Genomic DNA, 17,793 nt, shown 5'->3' on the forward strand with positions numbered 1-17,793 from the left:
GGCGTTCAAATCCAGCCTCAGACACTTACTAGCTGGAGGACTCTGGCAAGTCACTTAACTTCTGTCTCTCAACTTCCTCATTTGTTAAAGGAGATCATAATAGCACCCACTTCCTGAGGTCGTTGTGAGTATCAAATGAGATAATATGTATAAAATGCTTAAGGCAGTACCCGGCACATTGTAGGCACTTAATAAAGGATTGTTTTCCTTCCCCTTCCCTCTTTGCCAGTAAAATATCAACTCCTTGAAAGAAGGGACTATTTCATTTTTGTCTCTATCTCTCTAGCTGCTGGAGAAGCTAGCACAATGTCTGTATCAGTGGACAGAAAAGATTGCTTGCTTGTTTGATAGATTGGTTAAAATCTGCAGTTCATCAGGGAGAGTGCCCTGTGCATCTATACTGGTTTCTTTAGTCAACTCTCTTTCTCTTCCTAATGTTTTTTCTTCCTGTCTTCAGCATCAAATTCATGAGTGCTTTATACCTTTCCTGGGCTGATCTCCCCTGTAGGATTTTTAAGCCATAGGATCCCACCTATCTTTTCTCTGAACCCTTTGAAATCTTCTCTCCAAAAATAAAGGGTCTATGTCAGACTCTTCCCGAATCTTTAATCACAAACTCTCAAGCAGAGAGACTACTTCCCTGCAAAGGTCCCAGCATTTCCATTCCAGCAAATATCAACAATGCCTCAATGATGAGAATCAGATCCAGAAGAGTATTGCCCTTTGTTGGTTCCTCTACTTACTGAGGGATGAAATTATCATTAAGACAAATCCAAAAACTATTAGTCATGCTGCTGGTTAATACAGTGACATTAAAAGTTGTAGAGAAACCCAGTTCTCCAAAACCTAAAAAACATCTGAAAACAAACCCAGAAAGACTAATGATAAAGGAAAGCACAAAGAAACAGAAATAAGTCCCTCCATCCGGTCCCTAACTGCACAAAAAGACAGCCAGAAGATGATGGAGTCTGCTCACGGTGTCAAACCAGGAATGCCAGCTTAAGTAAATGCAAAAATAAATGAATAAATAAAACACTAGAGGCAAGGAAATGATGCCAATGGTGCCAAAATGAAGGTTCCCAGGAAACTAACACAGACTTTGGTACCCATGCCACAAAACTGGTGGAAGGGAAGAGAGCCAATGAGAACTCTAACAAATGGACCTGAAGCTAGCCAGCACTCCAAATAATGACATCACAAGTCAGCACCAATCCTAATAATCTAGTGCCAGAAGCTAGATCCCAAACTTGGTCTTGGTTAGACAGAAGCCGGGAGCAGAAAACCACATCCCATAGGTCACTGTGCAGGGAGATACAGTCTGGCACTCCCGGGAGCAATGGAATCCACAGTAGGAGAGAGGAGACAAGACCAACTCAGTACCTGGATGGGGGTTGAGGGGGCAACTAGGGTGTGCTATGCAGGAGACCTAAGACCAGCATGACTTCCAGCATCCCTCTGGAGCCTCTGTCAGGGCTTTAACAGAAGCATAACATTGCCACATGTTGCTAAGAGGAGTAAGTCCAGCTGAGCAAAGAAATAGCTTAGAAACAGAAAAATAGAGAATTCACTCCGTGGATAGACTAGTTCTGTGTTTGTCAAATACGATATGAATCAACTCAGCTTATCAGTGGAAGCGTCAACATAGAACCTACATTTACTAAGAGGCTGTTTTGAACTGTTCCTAGGAAGAAGGAAAAAGTTGTTTATAGTTTCAGATTTATGAGTTACCTTGAACACATGGGTCTTCGTCATGTAACTCCTTAGCAGGCTTTGAGTGTGTCTACTTTCCCCAACAGATTCTTAGTGCAACAGTGGGAGAACGTGACCTAAATCATGTCAACTGTGATGTATTTATTATTTCTGCGTTTATTTTCATATACAAATACATGTGATCTTATTGTTACTTCTTTTGCCTTATTGCTAAGCAAATGCTTTCATTTAAGAACTAAATGTGCTAGGGGCAGCTAGGTGGTGCAGTGGATAGAGCACCAGCCCTGGAGTCAGAAGAATTCAAATCTAGCCTCGGACACTTGACGCTGGGTAAGTCACTTAACCCCTATTGCCTCACACACAAAAAAAAAATCTAAACGTGTCATCATTGTGAGTGGCCTGTTTTGTGTAAATGGAAGCACAGTAGTGGAAGCCCAAGAGCTAAAACAGTGAGCAGGGGAAGTATATTCCTCCATAATAGGATTATCCCCAAGACCTCAAGAGAGTTTTATTGTAACCTTATGGTAGTGGTCCTTCTCCATAAACTTAGACCAGCTAGTGTAAGGGCAGGTGGGAGATACTGAACCATCCTAGAAAGTGAGTAGGTGATCACACACTCATAAGAGAGGTATGAGGTGCATGGATGGCCAGCCCACACACTTATAACATTGAATGGGCTTATGCTAAGCACAACACACACATGTTACACAAGTCAAAAAAAGTACTGCAAGCAGTCAGAAAAAAAATTTAAGTACCAACGGACTAGGTCAGGATCACAAAAGACTTACTAGCAACTACTTAAAAGAAAAAACTGGAATACAACATTCCAAAGGGCAAAAGATAAAGGCTTACAACCAAGAGTAATTTACCTTAAAAAAAAAACTGAATATAACCCTATGGAGAGGAAATGGGCTTTTATAGAATAGAAGACTTCAAGTATTCCTAGTGAAAAGGCAAAAACTGAGCAGAAATTTTGAAATGCAAATGCTGGAGGCAAGAGAAACCTAGAAAGGGAAAGGGGGAAAGGGAAGGAAATAAGCATTTATTTAGCACCTACTACATTGCCAGGCATTGTACTAAGCGCTTTGAAAATATCTCATTTGAAGTAAATGCATCTAAACCACTGGAAGAAGCTAACTAGGAGACGAAATGTGTCCTGTAAAAATCCTATTATCTTCAAGGATCACAGAAGGAGACAAATAGTACGAACAGTGGGTCTGGGCACGAGTTTGTTCTGTTTTGTTGGTTTTAAGAGAAGAAAGCAAGGGGGGTGAAGAAATCAGGAAAAAGTAGGAAGAAGTTACTAATTCCCATAAAAAAGATGCATGAGAACATGGGATGGATAGAATTACAGGAGGTAAACTTGCTGTTCTTTGAAAACAGCACTCATCTCCTGACTCCATGAATTTTTACTGACTATCCCTCATACTTCCTCACTTCCAAATCCTAGCTTCCCTGGCTTTCTTCAAGATTCAGCTCCAATTTCCACCTTCTATATGAAGCCTTCTTGGTCATTTCCCACTCAGCTTCTAGTGCCTTCCCTCTGACATTACCTTCCATTTATATTGTATATATCTGATATTTACATGGTTGTTTGCATGTTCTCTCTTCCATTAGAATGTGAGCTCCTCAAAAGCAGGAACCATGTCTTTGCCTTTCTTTACATCCCTGCCCTCCATGCTTACTTAGAACTATGCCTGGCACATTGTAGGTGCTGAATCCATGTTTGTTGGCAGAATGACCATCTTTTCTCTTCTGAATCCCTTGCCTTTGATGGGCAGCAGTGATGAAAAGATTGCTTGTGTCCCTAAGGTCATCAGTTTCTTGCCCCAGACAATTTTGATTTTTTTGAGAGATCCTGGTATTCCATAATTCACAACCCTATTGAGAGAACACTGGTTTTTAAAAGAGGAGCTTCAGTAACAGGGATCAGTCAAGGATTTTTTAAATGAAATCATAGTTTTCTAAATGTGATTCAATATGATCTGTTCTTCAGATTCTATTCTGAGCCAGCTCATTGTCCATAGAGAATGTCTATCAAGATAAAAATGAACAGTAGGTTGCCTGTCCTCTTCCCTGTCATAGTTGGAATGACCTACTTTGTTTTTCCTGTGTGAATTATTGAAGTGATCTCTTTTTATGACTACGGACTTCATTGATTCATTTACGATTTAATTACTATTGTGGGCACATCCTTCCTCTCTTGACCGTTTCCTGTCAAGTGGTAAAGTCTTGTCCTCGGTCTTCATTTCTCCACTAATGTGGCCTTGTTCCATTATTAAGTCACACTCACAGCTTCCAAGTTGAAGTAGCAGTGAACAGCACCAAGTTAACCCTTTAGGGCTGATGGATCCTACACATCTGAGCTGTCTCTTGGGATTAAAAAGAGAGACAACAGCAGTGCTAGAGGACACTCAGATCTGAAGAGAGACCATCCTATACAACCATACAGCCCCCACAGAAAAAAAAAAACCTGTACAAGGTAAAGACGATGAAGTAGTATCTGAGCCAGGATAGATGCAAACTCTCAGACCTTGTCCTTTCTAGTAGGAAGAAATCGCCATGTTAGAGAATCAATTCCACATACTCAGACCAACCCCCTCAACTGGTACTGATCCAAAGAGGTTTTATAAGAGATTTGCATTCTTCACCCCTCAAAAAAAATTTGCACCCAGATCCATTGTTTCAGGGGCTGGTGCCTAGCTAACTCTGGTACTATAAATCATTCTCACCTATTTAATAAAGTTCCTAAGGACTTCAATTAGGCAAGAATTAAGAAGTTAAGTCAACAAGGATTTATAAGTGTCTCATAAGTCACCAAAGATTTATTGAACATTAACTCTGTATAGGGCCCTGTGCCAGGCTCTAAGGGTGACACACACAAAAAGTGGAATATAAGAGCTATGCCCTTGACTGACTTGCAAGCTAGTTGTTGACCACCTTCTGGTCAACAGAAATGAAGTTCTTTTTATTAGAGCAAAGACTCAGAAAATAAAGGGGTGCCTATCAACTGGGGAGGCAGCTAAACAAGTTGTGGCATATAAATGTAATGGAATTATATAAAAAAATGACAAAAGGGCTGGTTTCAGTGAAATCTGGGAAGACTTATTTGAACTAATGCCATTTGAGTTGAACAAAACTCCAAAAATGCACACCATAACAACACTGTAAAAAAAAACAAAAAAACAGCCCTGAAAAACTTAAGAACTGTGATCAATTCAGTGACCAATCACAAGCGCAGAGGACTGAGGAAGAAGCATGTCAATCATGCTGACAGAGAAAGTGATTGATAGACTCACTGTGCAGAATGAGGTACACATTTTTGGACTTGGCAGTGTGGGAGTTTGTTTTGCTTGGCTGTGCACACTTGTTACAGGGTTTTGTTTTCCTTTTGTTCAAGGGCAGAGGATGGGTAGGTCGGAGGGAGAGGTTGGTGTTAGGTTAGCAAAAATAAAAGAGAGTCATTAAAGCATTATTTTAAATGACAGAAAGAAAACAAGAAGAAAACACAAGCAAGAGGGCTTTGAAAGTTTTTATGCTGAAGTTATTATATAGACTTTAAAGTAAAAGCAAATTCAATTTAAGAAAGATTCACAGATTCTCTTTCTTTGTTCTACCTCGTATATGAAAAGGTATATTTTATTCAGTGTTTGTCCAGTTCAGAATAGCAACAAAAATACATAAGTAATGAAGCTTCAATTCTTGAAAGAGTATGCAATAATTCAGACTTTCCAATCAGCCTCACCGGTCTTCCTCTCGAATGGGCTGAATCAGTAAGATTTGCTTTGGCAAGTATTTCTCAACTCACATCTAGCTCGGCTTCAGAAATTACGTCAAGCGGGGAAAAAGTTGGGTATTTTTTAGTCTCCTTGAAAGAAAATCATAGTAAGAGCCAGGCAGCTTCTCAATCTTTTCCTGCTTGTGGCCTGGGAAGGTAAGCCCTTTACTGGTATTTCCTCTCTGGCTGCCTAATCACTACATCACAGACTTGATGGGACCTGTGACTAGGGCAGATTCTTGCATAAGCATTTCCTCACCATGAAGATAAAGTGGCTGGTGTTTATCTAAAATCGGCTGGTGGGCGGAGGTTGGCAGTAGGGAGATTTGTGCTCTGATTAGAGAGGGTGGATTCATTCCCCAGCTGGGGGACAGTTACCACAGACAGAGCGGAGGCCTTAGAATGCCTCTTTCCCACAGGACACTTGCTTCTGGCCTGGGCAGATTGATATGTGGGCAAAGTTTGTCTTACCACTTCCTCCAGCCCTCTTTCCCCAACCTTTATCTCTTTCAGCGAACTCCCCATCCCTCATCCTGGGTCCCGGTTTCTGAGTCCCCATCTTTGCCAGCTCTTGCGGGGCCCTTCAGTATGCCCAGTGGTGATCCGTGATCCACGTCTTTCACATCCTTCCAAGTACCCCTACCTTGTGTCCCATTTCCTCGGAGCTTGGTTGCAGAACTGGGGGATCTGATAAACTAATCTGAACGGGCAATGATAAGGGTGAATATCACTTCACATGTCCCGGTATTTTCACAGGCATTATCTCACTGGATCCTAATAAGCAACCACCATACAAGGGAGGTGGTACAGTATTGTCCCCATTCTCCAGCCGAGAACACTGAAGGCCTATCAGTTGTATGTGCCTAGGCCTGAAAAATAGGAATGGTAATGGCGCCTAGCTCTCAGTGCTGCTAAAAAAGATCAAATGACATTACAGATGTAAAGTTTATAGAGTACTGGGTAAACGTCAGCTTTTATTATTCTGTCTTGTTATTTTAGCATGAAGTTCAGATAGAAACAGTCCTGGGACAGGTCACTATCCTGACATTTGTTTTCACATTTAACATTTTACTATGCAGTTGTATAACATGAATGCTTTCTGTCATTGAATAAAAGTACTGGATGGAAGGTTGTCTTGAGGAGGTTCAATGTCTTGAGACAACCCTGCCCCTGCCCATGGCAGATGGGTCAACAGGAATGACACGCACTCCCATCCTGTTCCTGATTTTGATTTCCTCTTCTTGGTGTCTATGTTTCTTAAGCTTTTAATTCCAGATTGTTTGGATACTTGGGGTATTCAGTATGTCAACATCTATTAGAAGTACTACTCTTAAATGTTTATAGATTAGTATTAGGTCTGGGCAATTAGGGGCAACAGTTTTATTTGTGATAATGCTCAGGATCCAGGACTGTTTAATTACTGGATCCTCAAGGATAGTTTGGAGTTTCTGCTCGTAGGAATAGGATTCTGAAAGACTCTGATGGTGGGGGAGCACATTCTAGGCACGACGCAGTACCTGGCACTAAGTGATATTTGTGGATTGAAGGATGAATGGATTGGCAGTTGTGTTAGAGGACAAATTGGAAAGGGGATAGACTTAAAGACAGGAGACAAGGTAGGATATTCACTGTGACAGGCTATCAGAGTCATCCTGATGAGAGGTAAAGAGGGCCTGAGTGAAGGTGCTGTTTGTGTGAGTGGAGACAAGGGGACATATCAGCAAATGCTATTATTCATAAAGATAGATCCCAGTCTGCTATATTCATTTGAGGACATAGGGACTTTTTTGGTTGTTTTTTTTTTTCACAAGGAAGCCATGGGACAATGAATGCTGAAAGCAACCGGCTTATATTTGAGGCATCTTGACTTCATACAAGGGATGTCTCAAGGCCTAAAGGAAGATACCCAGGAGCAAGAGGGTGAAAAGAAAGGGAAATAAAGGTTCAGGTAAAGGATATTCCTAGATCTCAGTCACCAAGAGTAGGAATAATAAAAATACCTGATATTGGTATGCACTCTTAAGGTCGACAAAGCACTTCCATATAACCTCGCTTGATTATCACAATGACCCTGTATGTTAGGTGCTAGTATTCTCTTTTTACAGATAAGTAAACTAAAACTCAGAGAGGTGGTGACTTGTCTATGCTTTATGGTCATAGTGTCGGAGGCAGGATTTGAACCCACCTCTTTCTTGACACCTCATCCAGCTCTTTCCACTACACTACAGTGCCTCTGGAAGTTTAAATTTGAGCTGAGTCATTGCACCTCTGTTGTGATCTTTAGGCCATTTAGGAGCAAGATGGGAGTCCATGATGGTCCTGGGAGAATCCACCAAGCTAGTCACAGCTCCTACTCCTGGTCAAAAGTGGGGTAAGGGGCAGTGCCTAAGTTCTTTGTGAATTCCACAGCAGGGCAGCTTAATAGCCCCAAGGAAGCATGTCAGGTTCCGGATCTCAAGGGTCATAGTCAGTTTAAGCTGCTCTAACTCCAGGACTTATTATAGAAATAATCCATAGACATACACATTTATACCCCCCCCCAAAAAAAAAGATACCCAGAAGATGCATGCTGTAGTCTCACACCTGCCACTTTCTTAGTCTAGTCTAGGGAAATGAGATCACTCCTATACCAGGTCTCTGAAGGTCAATTCTATATAGACCAATTGCTTGATTCAGATGATCCAGAGTGATTAAGAAGAGTATATGATGAGGTGGGCAAAGAGGAAGCGATTGAGCACATAGGCAAGATCACCAATCTGAAGTAGTGAAATACTTGTGCCTGCCTGGGCATGTCTTACATTCAAGTCCCCTAGAGGGCGTGTTCTAGTTGGTCCTGGTGTCTCCAATAAGCCTTTCTTCCACCTCTTCCAAAGATGGAAAGAAAGAGCCGAGACTGAAGTGTCCATGTGGGAAGACCGAAGGTTTCATAGAGTTTGATGGGGCCTCACTCAGTGGTCTGTGATTCTCTGATTCTGATTGGTTTTCCATCTCTGATGTCACAGACACAGAGCCACTGAGGCCATCCACTCTGCAAGCATGGAAGATTCCAGGAAAGGGCAGGACAGGGGTACTGGGGAGGGGGCATATCTGGAGCAAAGATAGTCTGCCCCAGGAGAGAATAGGCCCAAAAAGACTGGAGGAGTTCTTTTGGGATTATCACAAGGTAAAGTTTACAAGACTTGGTGACTGGTTGTATATAGAGGAATGAGGAAAGGGAAGAATCACTCTGAGGTTATAAATCTGTTTAATTTGGGGAGGGATACTGGCATAGAAAGAAGGGAATGTGGTTACCGGGAAAAAAAAATAAAAAAATTAGGAGAAGGGGTGGGTTTAGGGGAAAAGATAATAGTTCTGTTTTGGACATGCTGAGTTTTAGATGCTTATGGGACATCCCCATGGAAATGTCCATCGGTCAGCTGTAGATCCAATATGAGAGTCCAAGAAAGATAGTAGGACTAGATATACAGAGATCTATATATCATTTTTCATAGAAGAGATTATTGAACCCATAAGAGCTGATAAGACCACCAAGAGAGAGAGGGTGGAGAGAAAGAAGAGAAGGAGGAGGAGAGAGCCCTGGAGGACGCTCTCAGTTAGAAGACAAGAGATGAATACGGAAACAGCAAACAAGTCTGAGGAGTGATCAGACAGGTAGGAAGAAAACCAGAAGACAATGGAGTCATGGAAGCCAAGAGAGGAGATGGTAGCCAAGAGGAGGAGATGCTCGACAATGTCAAAAGCTCTTTTTGGCTTCTAAATTCCTTCCAACTTGGCGTCTTCCCACCTTTCCAGTCTTCTCACACTTTGGTCTCCTCCACTCATCCTGCTCCCAGCCCCCAAGACTATTCTATCAGCTTCCATCCAGTCCTACTGGCCTCTTTGCTTCCCATAGCCGACATGCCATCTCCCGACTCCATCTCTGCGTCTTTTCCCTGGCTGTCCTCCATGTTTGGAATGCTCTTCCTCCTTAGCTCTGCCTCCTCACTCCCCTTAGCTTCGTTCAAGACAGCTCAAATCCCACCTTCTACAGAAGACCCTTCCTGGGTCTCCTCAATGCTAGTGCCTTCCCTTTGAGATTTCTTTCCATTTACCTCATCTATATTTTGTCTGTACATAGTCACATGTTGTCTCCTGCTTTATAAGGTGAGCTCCTTGAAAGTAGACTGTTTTTGCCTTTCTTAGCACTGTACCTGGCACACAGTAGGTGCTTAATAAATGCTTTGACTAATCGATTGATGGATGATTGGAGAAACTAAGACCCAGAGAAGCATAGGGACTGACCCCAAGTCCATACAGCAAGTATGTAAGAGTAGGCCCAAATGTCCTGGTTCCCAGGGATGAATGGTATGTCTGTCCCCCTCCTTTGGCTTTCTGGCAACAACTGGAACAGGCTTCCCACCCCAAACCAACCCTGTAATTCCTCCAAACCTTCTGACCTCCCTTGTTTTGATTTCCATCAAGGTGATGTGAGCATATTAAGTTTCCAGGGTGCATGAAACATCTCTGTGCAAACAGCCTATTTGGAAGGGTGAGGTGGGGTGTTGGCATAGAACAAACTCTACTCACTATATAAGAGCCCAGAATAGGTGGTGGTCAAGTCCTCTGTGAGATCCTGCAGGTAAGAATACCATTTTAAAAAGACTCGTTGATCAGTTAACCTATGTGCTTATTTCTTTGCAGGCTTAATTCACTGCACGGACCTTGGGCAATTGCCCTGGGAATTTCCTGATCTATAAAATAGAGATTGGTGGGTGGACAAGATGCAAAGCCATCACTAGGAATCCTGGCACCCAGGGCAAATCCAGGTGGTTTTTCGGTTGGAGGAGGGAGACATAGATCATGATACCAGAGAGCATTTCTAAGCCATATAGCTGTTACCCCATCCCCTTCCCTGGACCAGCCCAATCTCTGTGTCTAGAGGTCCCAGAGTAACCCCTCTCTGGGAAGAATATGCCAAGTGATCCTTCTTCCTGGGTGGAAAGTGGTCCAGGGTACCCCAGACCCACTTGCCACTCATCACAGGGCCGCCCAGGAATTGCACTGCCCCACTGCCCAAGGTTATATTTGGCAGGACAGAGCAATATCCCTTCAGCAACCCCCCACCCCCAACACACTCCTGCTTCGTGTCCTGGGCCACCAGAGTCCCAGAGTCTCACTCCCCTCCCTGACCTGCCCCTAGTCAGAAAACTCTCACAGGAAGGAGGGGATTTGGCATAGGGGTTGCCCTGCTTTAGTTAAAACAGGTTCTAACTGGGGGTGATAGCTCTGCTCACTCCTCCTTTGACATTCTATAAATCTCTGAATCCTTTCCAGCTCAAAAGATCTTTCTCTGGTTATGAGGCCATTTACATCAATACTGATTATCTCATAGGACTAGGCCATAAGCTCTCTGAGGGGCCCCACATCTTCTTTTTCTTCAAATTAACCAACAAGCACTTATTAAGCCCCTATTATCGTCTAGGTGCTGGGCTGGGTGCTGAGGATACAAGTCCAAAAAATGAAACCATTCCTACTTCCAATTAGTTCACACATGTAAAGTGTTCTGTAAACTTTAAATTGCTTTAGAAATAAAAATAGTATATTTAGTATATATAGTATTATTACTATCGACAATAATAGTAATATCCTCATACTCCCCAAGCGGATCTGGGAAAACAGAAGGCTCCCAACACATACTGAGTAAAAAGAGGCAGCTAAGGGGGCACCACAGTGTACAGAGCATTGGGCCTGGAGTCAGGAAGACCCGAGTTCAAATGTGACCTCAGACATGTACTAGCCGTGTGACCCTGGGCGAGTCACTTAACCCTGTTTGCCTCAGTTTTCTCATCTGTAACATGGGGATAATAATAGTACCTACCACCCAGCTTTGTTGTGAGGACCAGATGGGATAATTTTAAAGCACTTAGCATGATACCTGGCACATAGTAGGTGCTATATAAACGTTAGCTATAATTTCTGTTGTTAATTATTAAAGTTTGGATGATGAAATCGTAAGATAGAGAAATTACTGTGTAAGACAGGGGGAAAAAAAAACAAAAAATAAATTTCTCCTCTAGTTTAATATCAGTCATATCATGTGTAAGGAACACTGGCTCTGGCCTGAGACCTGGATTCGAATTCTTCCTCTGAGGTTGCCAGTGTAACAGCCTTGCTAGGAATACTTTGGCAGATTGATTTAGGCAATTTACTTGACTTTCCTGGGCATCAATTTCTTTATTTGCAAAATGAGGGTGGGGGAGAAAAAAAGTGAGGAGGAGGAAGAATGCCAGACTCGATCACCTTGGAGGTCCCTTCTAGCTTTAAATCCATCATTTGTTGAAAATTTCTCTAGAGACACGGGTTATACAGTAGGGCTAAAAGAAGCTGGGCAGAAACTAGCCTGAGAGCACAGAAGGGGGGAGGGGGGAAGGAGCAGACAGGAGGGAAGGGGAGTAGTGGGTACTTGCGGCCAGGCCCACGGCCCACTGAGCAGAGTCACCTAGGGGAACACAGCTAGTCTCTCAGCCTGGGTGGAGGAAGGAGATGTTGTCTTCCTGCCTTTCTCCATTCAGGCCCTGGCTGCTTCCTGTCCCATCAGAGAAGATGCTATCCAAGGTGGCCTTCTGCAGCCTACTCTTCCTCAGTGCGCTCTGGATTGATGTGGCCTTGGCGGGCTCCAGCTTCCTAAGCCCTGAACACCCAAAGACCCAGGCCAGTACCCATCCTCCTCTCTTTGCCCACAAAGGGCTGTTGTCTTGGTTCTGGATTCTAGTCTTGGCTCTGCTGTTAGAGCTGTGTGACTGTGCATGTAACCTCTCTGGGCCCTTTCTTCTCAAAATTTCTCCCAAATCCCTTGCCCCACTCCACCCACAAAGAAACACAATGGAGAGAATTTAGAGGGGCTCACTCCCTGAAGGAAACATTCTGTGTCTTTCCAACAGCGGAAGGAATCCAAAAAGCCACCTGCCAAACTTCAACCCCGTGATGTGGAAGATACTTTCAGCCAGCCAGAAGGAGTAGAGAAGGGTTTGGAAATCCAGGTTGGTGCTTCCAGTGTCTGATGGCGATGAGAGGGCACAGGGGAAGGCAGAAACTAGGTGTCTCATCTATCATTCAATAACCAGGCACTGTAAGGGACGTATAGAATTACATGATGCAGTTCCTGCTCTCAGGAATCTTACAGTTTACTTAGCGGGCCCAGGCATTGGAATAGGACTCGGTTAAAGGGATAGCATCGTATAGTTGAATTGTGAATCAAGAGATCTGGTTTCTAGTCCTGGCTCTTCCACTTTGTTTCCCTATATGTAAAATTGACTACATAATTTCAAAGGTCCCTTCCAGCTCTTGACACTTAAAAATGAACTTTAATCCACATGCATGAACATGTGTTAACACACAAGGTAAGAAAGGGTTAATTTATAGATGGTACCAGCAGTCAGATTTCTAGTACAGTTATTTTTTTCAGTTATGTAGATCCCTGCTACCAGACTACAAGCTATAGTCAGTCACCCCTTGATTTAGCAGAAGAGCCAGGCCTAGAACCTACATCTCCAGGTTCCTAGCCTCATGCTCCTTCTCTTTCTTCAGTATAGCACCTCCACTCCTGCCCTGTATCATATTTGATGACATGACTTCCAGTTGACTTTGATTTAAGTGAAGGAGGGCTGTGCAAGGTCACCAGCCTCACAATAGGCCCCTGCCCAAGCTCCACTTAATGGCTGTATTTTGGGCCCTCTTGGCTTAAAGTGAATGTCAATGGTAATTGTTTCTCTTTGGAACAGCAACCCTGAGGGTCTTCCCTCCCAGACTGATTTTTTTTTCTAATTAAAGGGGCCATCCCTTGACTCATTTCTTTAAGGGGCCTATTCATTGAATGGGCGTTACCTCACTCTAAGTGAGTATATGAAAAGGCCCGAGCCTAAAAGGGCCAGTCTCCCAATGCATCCTAGGCTATCACCAATTGTCTTGATGAATATCTGGGCACTGGATCCAGATGGCTCTGGAGAAAGTGAGGCTGGTGACCTTGCACAACTCTCCTTCACTCAAATCAAAGTCAACTGCAAGTCATGTCATCATTTCCCTGATGTCATAGTCCTCTTCGAAAATGAAGGACCAATACAATACCATATTTGACTCAGGTCTTGATCAGAAGAGCTCTAAGACTAACAAGCCTATAATTCTATGATAAAGCTATAGGCAGATTTCCCCCCTCCTTTTTAAAGAAAAGGCTATACTTGGTGCCTTAAACTCTAATTCATCTCCTGACATTGCTGGTAAGGAGGAAAGATTGGGCACTATTTTTTCCCATTTTAGAAATGAAAAAACTGAGTCAGAGTCAATGACTTGACCAATGTCATCAGTAATAAAGCCAGATTCCCTGTTCAGTGTCCTGGATCTCTGGATCCTCATTAGCCTAGAGGGATACCTAAGAAACTAAGTAATCCTATTTACTGTCAGAAGCAGTTTGGGTCAGGATAAAAGAAAAGAGGAAGAGAAAAAAGGAGGAAGGAGAAAAATAAGCCAAGAGAGAAGAAGAAAGAAGAGGAAATGTTAAGAAAGGTGTCAAAGACCATAAACATACCCCCAAGATTGGCCATAAAACTATTTTAAAAGCACTAAGTAGGATTTTCTGCTTAAAAATATATCTCCCACCTTTAGTCAGAAGTGACTGAAATTCTGTCATTAGAGATTTATTCCTTTGAGTTTTGAAGACTCTTCCAGAGTCTGCTGAGACAATCTGAATGACCCTGAGTAGGGGGTGGGGGGCTGAGGAAGGGGGAGAGCGGACAACCTAAATCATTATTAGCTAACTTCTTGACACTGAAAGCAAGTCTGGGGAATAAACCTTAGGGTAGGTTCCTAGGGAAAAAAGAGAGGAAGGGAGAATAGTTTAGGTGTTTGAGCTCAAAGACAAACTTTGACCGAGGACTAGGCCAACACTTTTCAGCATCCACTACCAGTGTTAGTCAGTAGCTCCTGTGTCCCTGGGCTATCTATATTCCCTTCTCCAATGAGTGTTATCTTGGAAAGAACATGGCTTTGAAGAGTATTTCTATGCTGAAATCCTACTAAAGAAAAGTCCCATTTGTCTCTAATCCCAGTTGGGGGGGTGGGGGGAATTGCCTCCTTTCTTTAGTTCAACGCTCCCTTTGACATTGGGATTAAAGTGGCAGAGGCTCAGTACCAGCAGTATGGTCGTGCCCTGGAAAAGATCCTACAGGAAATCCTTTTGGAAGAGAACCGAGGTAATTTCTTAAACATAGGATAATAACAACAATCATGATAACAACAAGTAGCATTTATTTAGGCTTTCAGGTTTGTAAAACATCTTATACTTATGATGTCTTTTGATCACAAGATTTAGAGCTGGAATCTTAGAGATTCCCTCATTCAAGTCCCTCAGGTCAGGATATCTGGGAAGGTAACAGAAGCCCTTGGTCATTCATTTAAACATTCAAATATTTATTAAGTTCCTACTGAGTACAGAACACTATGCTAGCCTCAGGGCATGATAGAAGCGTTACAGAAGGCATTTTTCCTCTCCATCATGAAGCTTATAGACCAGTAGGAGGGATAAGACAAACATATATAAGGAGAAGGGGGGAAGAAAGGGTATGACCAATGAGGAGACCGACCCCTTCTGGAAATTCACGATGGTGGAATGGAGGGGATCAACCCTCCACTTAAGAGCATGCACAGATATTCTTTGAGAATTGGGCCTTCAAAGGCCAGACCCCCATTACACAGACAACCGCAACACACACAATATCTAACAAACGCATTAGAGAAATACAAAGTCTGCAGGGAAAAGTCGTCATTGATCAGAAGGAGATGGCACATGAGTTGGTTGGGCTTTAAGAAGACCTAGGAATTTGACAGATTGTGGCTGGGAGGGCACTCAGAATAGGGAACAGCAAGCAAAGGCAGGGGAATAGGAAGATGCCCAAGGTGTGTTGGGGTACAGAATCAGTCGTTCAGTGTAGCTAGAGTAGAATGCAAGGAAGAAAGTATTAGGCTGGGAAGGAAGGGCTCCAATGCCAGACAGGAATCTGACCCTGTGCCTCTGTTTCCCATTGCAGAGAAGACTATCTCTCATTCAAGGGAGTCAAGCCTACCTTAAGGGTCAAATGAGATTACACGTGTGAAAAACTTTTTGTAAGCCTTAAAGTGCTATATAAATGCTAGCTGTTAAGCTTCCTCTGATGGGGTTCTCACTTTAAGAACAGCTTGGGCCAGGTGTGGTCCTCACTGTGATGTCTTCAGAAGTCCACATTTCCCTGTTCCCTGTTCCTCTGGCATCATCATTTCAGCACGTTGGCCAGGTCTGGCCTGAAATACCTCAAGCTTCTCATAGTAAAGGGTGCCTATGCCATTATTTAATAGGGAACTTTTAGAGAAAATTTCCCATAAATGTCTATGTGACCAGTAGTGGAAAATTCTGAGTTGGGCCAGCTCCTGCCTTGTTACTCCCTGGGGATAAAAATACCTTCCCCGGCCCCTGGAGGCTACCTGTTTGAGGAGCTGAGAGAGAACAGAGAAGGGTAAGATGGGATTAGACTCTCTCCCCACTGCCAGCAGAGGGCACTCCCTCCCAACAGTAGCCTCATTCCAGCTTCAGCCCCAACCTGTGTCGGTAACAATTTCCGATATGCCTTTATACTTTGCTTTCCATTGCATCGCTTCATCCTCACAACAGCCCAGTGAGATGGGAAGGGACAGTATGTGATATTATTCCCCTTTCACAGATGAGGAAACTGAGACAATTTAATTCTAGCATCTCAATGATTGCTACTAAAGATTCCAACCTAATCTTAAGTCAGATTGAGTCCATTTACGGGGTATTTAAGAATGATAATAATAAGAGTTGATGAGACCAGCTGCTCAAGAGGTAGGGTGGAAGAGTAGATAGAGCCTATGAGCCAGGAAGACCAGGGTACAGATCCCAACCCTCACTCATACTGGCAGTCTAAGGGACATAGGTCATGTTACCTCCCTCCTAGGCTCTAGACAGCTTTCTGACTATAAACTGTAGGGGTGATTGGTAAGAGTTTCCCCATCCTGGAGTTCCTTTACCAATGAAATGGCATGTCCAGTTCTTATTCTAAAAATAGCTTAAATTTATTTATATTAACACTAACAAAATAATGGTTAGCATTTATAAAGCTATGATAATCCAAAGCCATTTGGATAACTCATAGTCGGCTTTTCCTCTTCCAGCCCAATTTTGGGACTTTTTGTTGGTCATTAGAGCTCAGGAATGATAAAAATCATAGACCCAAGGTGACCCTGGAGGTCACTAAGTTCAGAGCAAGAATCCCCTCTATGACATTGCATCCAAGGCTAACCATTCTACCTCCTCCCCCACCCCAACCTGTCCAGTGATTAAGAGCTCACTACTTTGCTAAGCAACCTGATACTCACTGCGCTACCTAGCTGCCCCTATTCCCTAGACTTCTAAATTACACTGAGGTGCTTGCTTAGGCAGACAGATGGTGCAATGGAGAGAAGACAAGTCAGATTCAGAAAGATCTGAGTTTGAATTTCATTGAAGACACTGTAATCCTGAACAAATAACTTAATCTCTGTCTCCCTCAGTTTCCTCATCCGTGGGAAGGGTTATTGTGAAGATAAAATCATTCATATACCACTTCTCCAACCTTAAAGCCCTCAATAAAATGCTAGTGCTTCACCCAATGGGTATTTGCTGATGGGTCAGCTGACTCCAAGCACTAGCACTCTTAGCCTTCTCCAGTCTAGGCAGCCAGGTGGCAAAGTACATAAGAATGCTGGGATTCAGCATGAGGAAGACCTGGATTCACGTCCCACCTCAAACACTTACTAGTAGTGTAACCTTGGGCAAATCACTTAAGTTCTCCGAACCTTCATTTCCCCATATGTAAAGTAGGAATAAAAGTAGTAGCTTTCTCCAAGGCTAGGGATGGAGTGAGATAATGTGCAAGGTGCTTTCCCAACCTTACAACACTCTGTGAATGCCAGCTATTGCACAGGATGGAGGCTGGTGCCTTTTGTTTTAAACGGCATCAGCAAGCAGAATAACATATGGGAATTTTTATTTACCTAACCTACTTTCTCTTTATTTTTCAGGAAATACAGGAGAAAACTGACTCACCGGAGATGAGCCCACACATTTTTCTAACCAACATGCATCATCCCAAGTCTCGCATTCAGATTTGCTTTCCTGACAACTTCCCCTATCTATGTATTAACTTATGCTGGGGAGAGAAATAAAATTACCATTGTAGCCTGAGACCTTAAAAGCGGAACTCATTTCACCCCAGACAAGTATTCTGTAACATTCTTGGGAA

General features: G+C 43.1%; 1 protein-coding gene across 1 annotated transcript; it reads left to right on the top strand.

Annotated features, from left to right (window-relative positions):
• Window positions 1-10,247: 10,247 nt before the first annotated feature.
• GHRL (ghrelin and obestatin prepropeptide) lies at window positions 10,248-17,783 on the top strand. Its single transcript, XM_036738846.1, has 5 exons — window positions 10,248-10,293; window positions 12,040-12,174; window positions 12,402-12,507; window positions 14,604-14,712; window positions 17,573-17,783. The coding sequence occupies exons 2-5, from the start codon at window positions 12,071-12,073 to the stop codon at window positions 17,590-17,592; spliced, it is 339 nt and encodes a 112-aa protein (XP_036594741.1). The 5' UTR covers window positions 10,248-10,293; window positions 12,040-12,070; the 3' UTR covers window positions 17,593-17,783.
• The last annotated feature ends 10 nt before the right edge of the window (window positions 17,784-17,793 follow it).

Source organism: Trichosurus vulpecula, chromosome 9, assembly GCF_011100635.1.
Source record: "Trichosurus vulpecula isolate mTriVul1 chromosome 9, mTriVul1.pri, whole genome shotgun sequence".
NCBI lineage: Eukaryota > Metazoa > Chordata > Mammalia > Diprotodontia > Phalangeridae > Trichosurus > Trichosurus vulpecula.

Excerpts from the sequence above, each read along its gene's own strand:
- GHRL (XM_036738846.1), top strand. The coding sequence starts at position 12,071 with ATGCTATCCAAGGTGGCCTTCTGCAGCCTACTCTTCCTCAGTGCGCTC. Across the intron at positions 12,175-12,401 it reads AGCCCTGAACACCCAAAGAC|CCAACAGCGGAAGGAATCCA; the intron begins CCAGGCCAGTAC and ends TTCTGTGTCTTT. Across the intron at positions 14,713-17,572 it reads CCTTTTGGAAGAGAACCGAG|GAAATACAGGAGAAAACTGA; the intron begins GTAATTTCTTAA and ends TTTATTTTTCAG.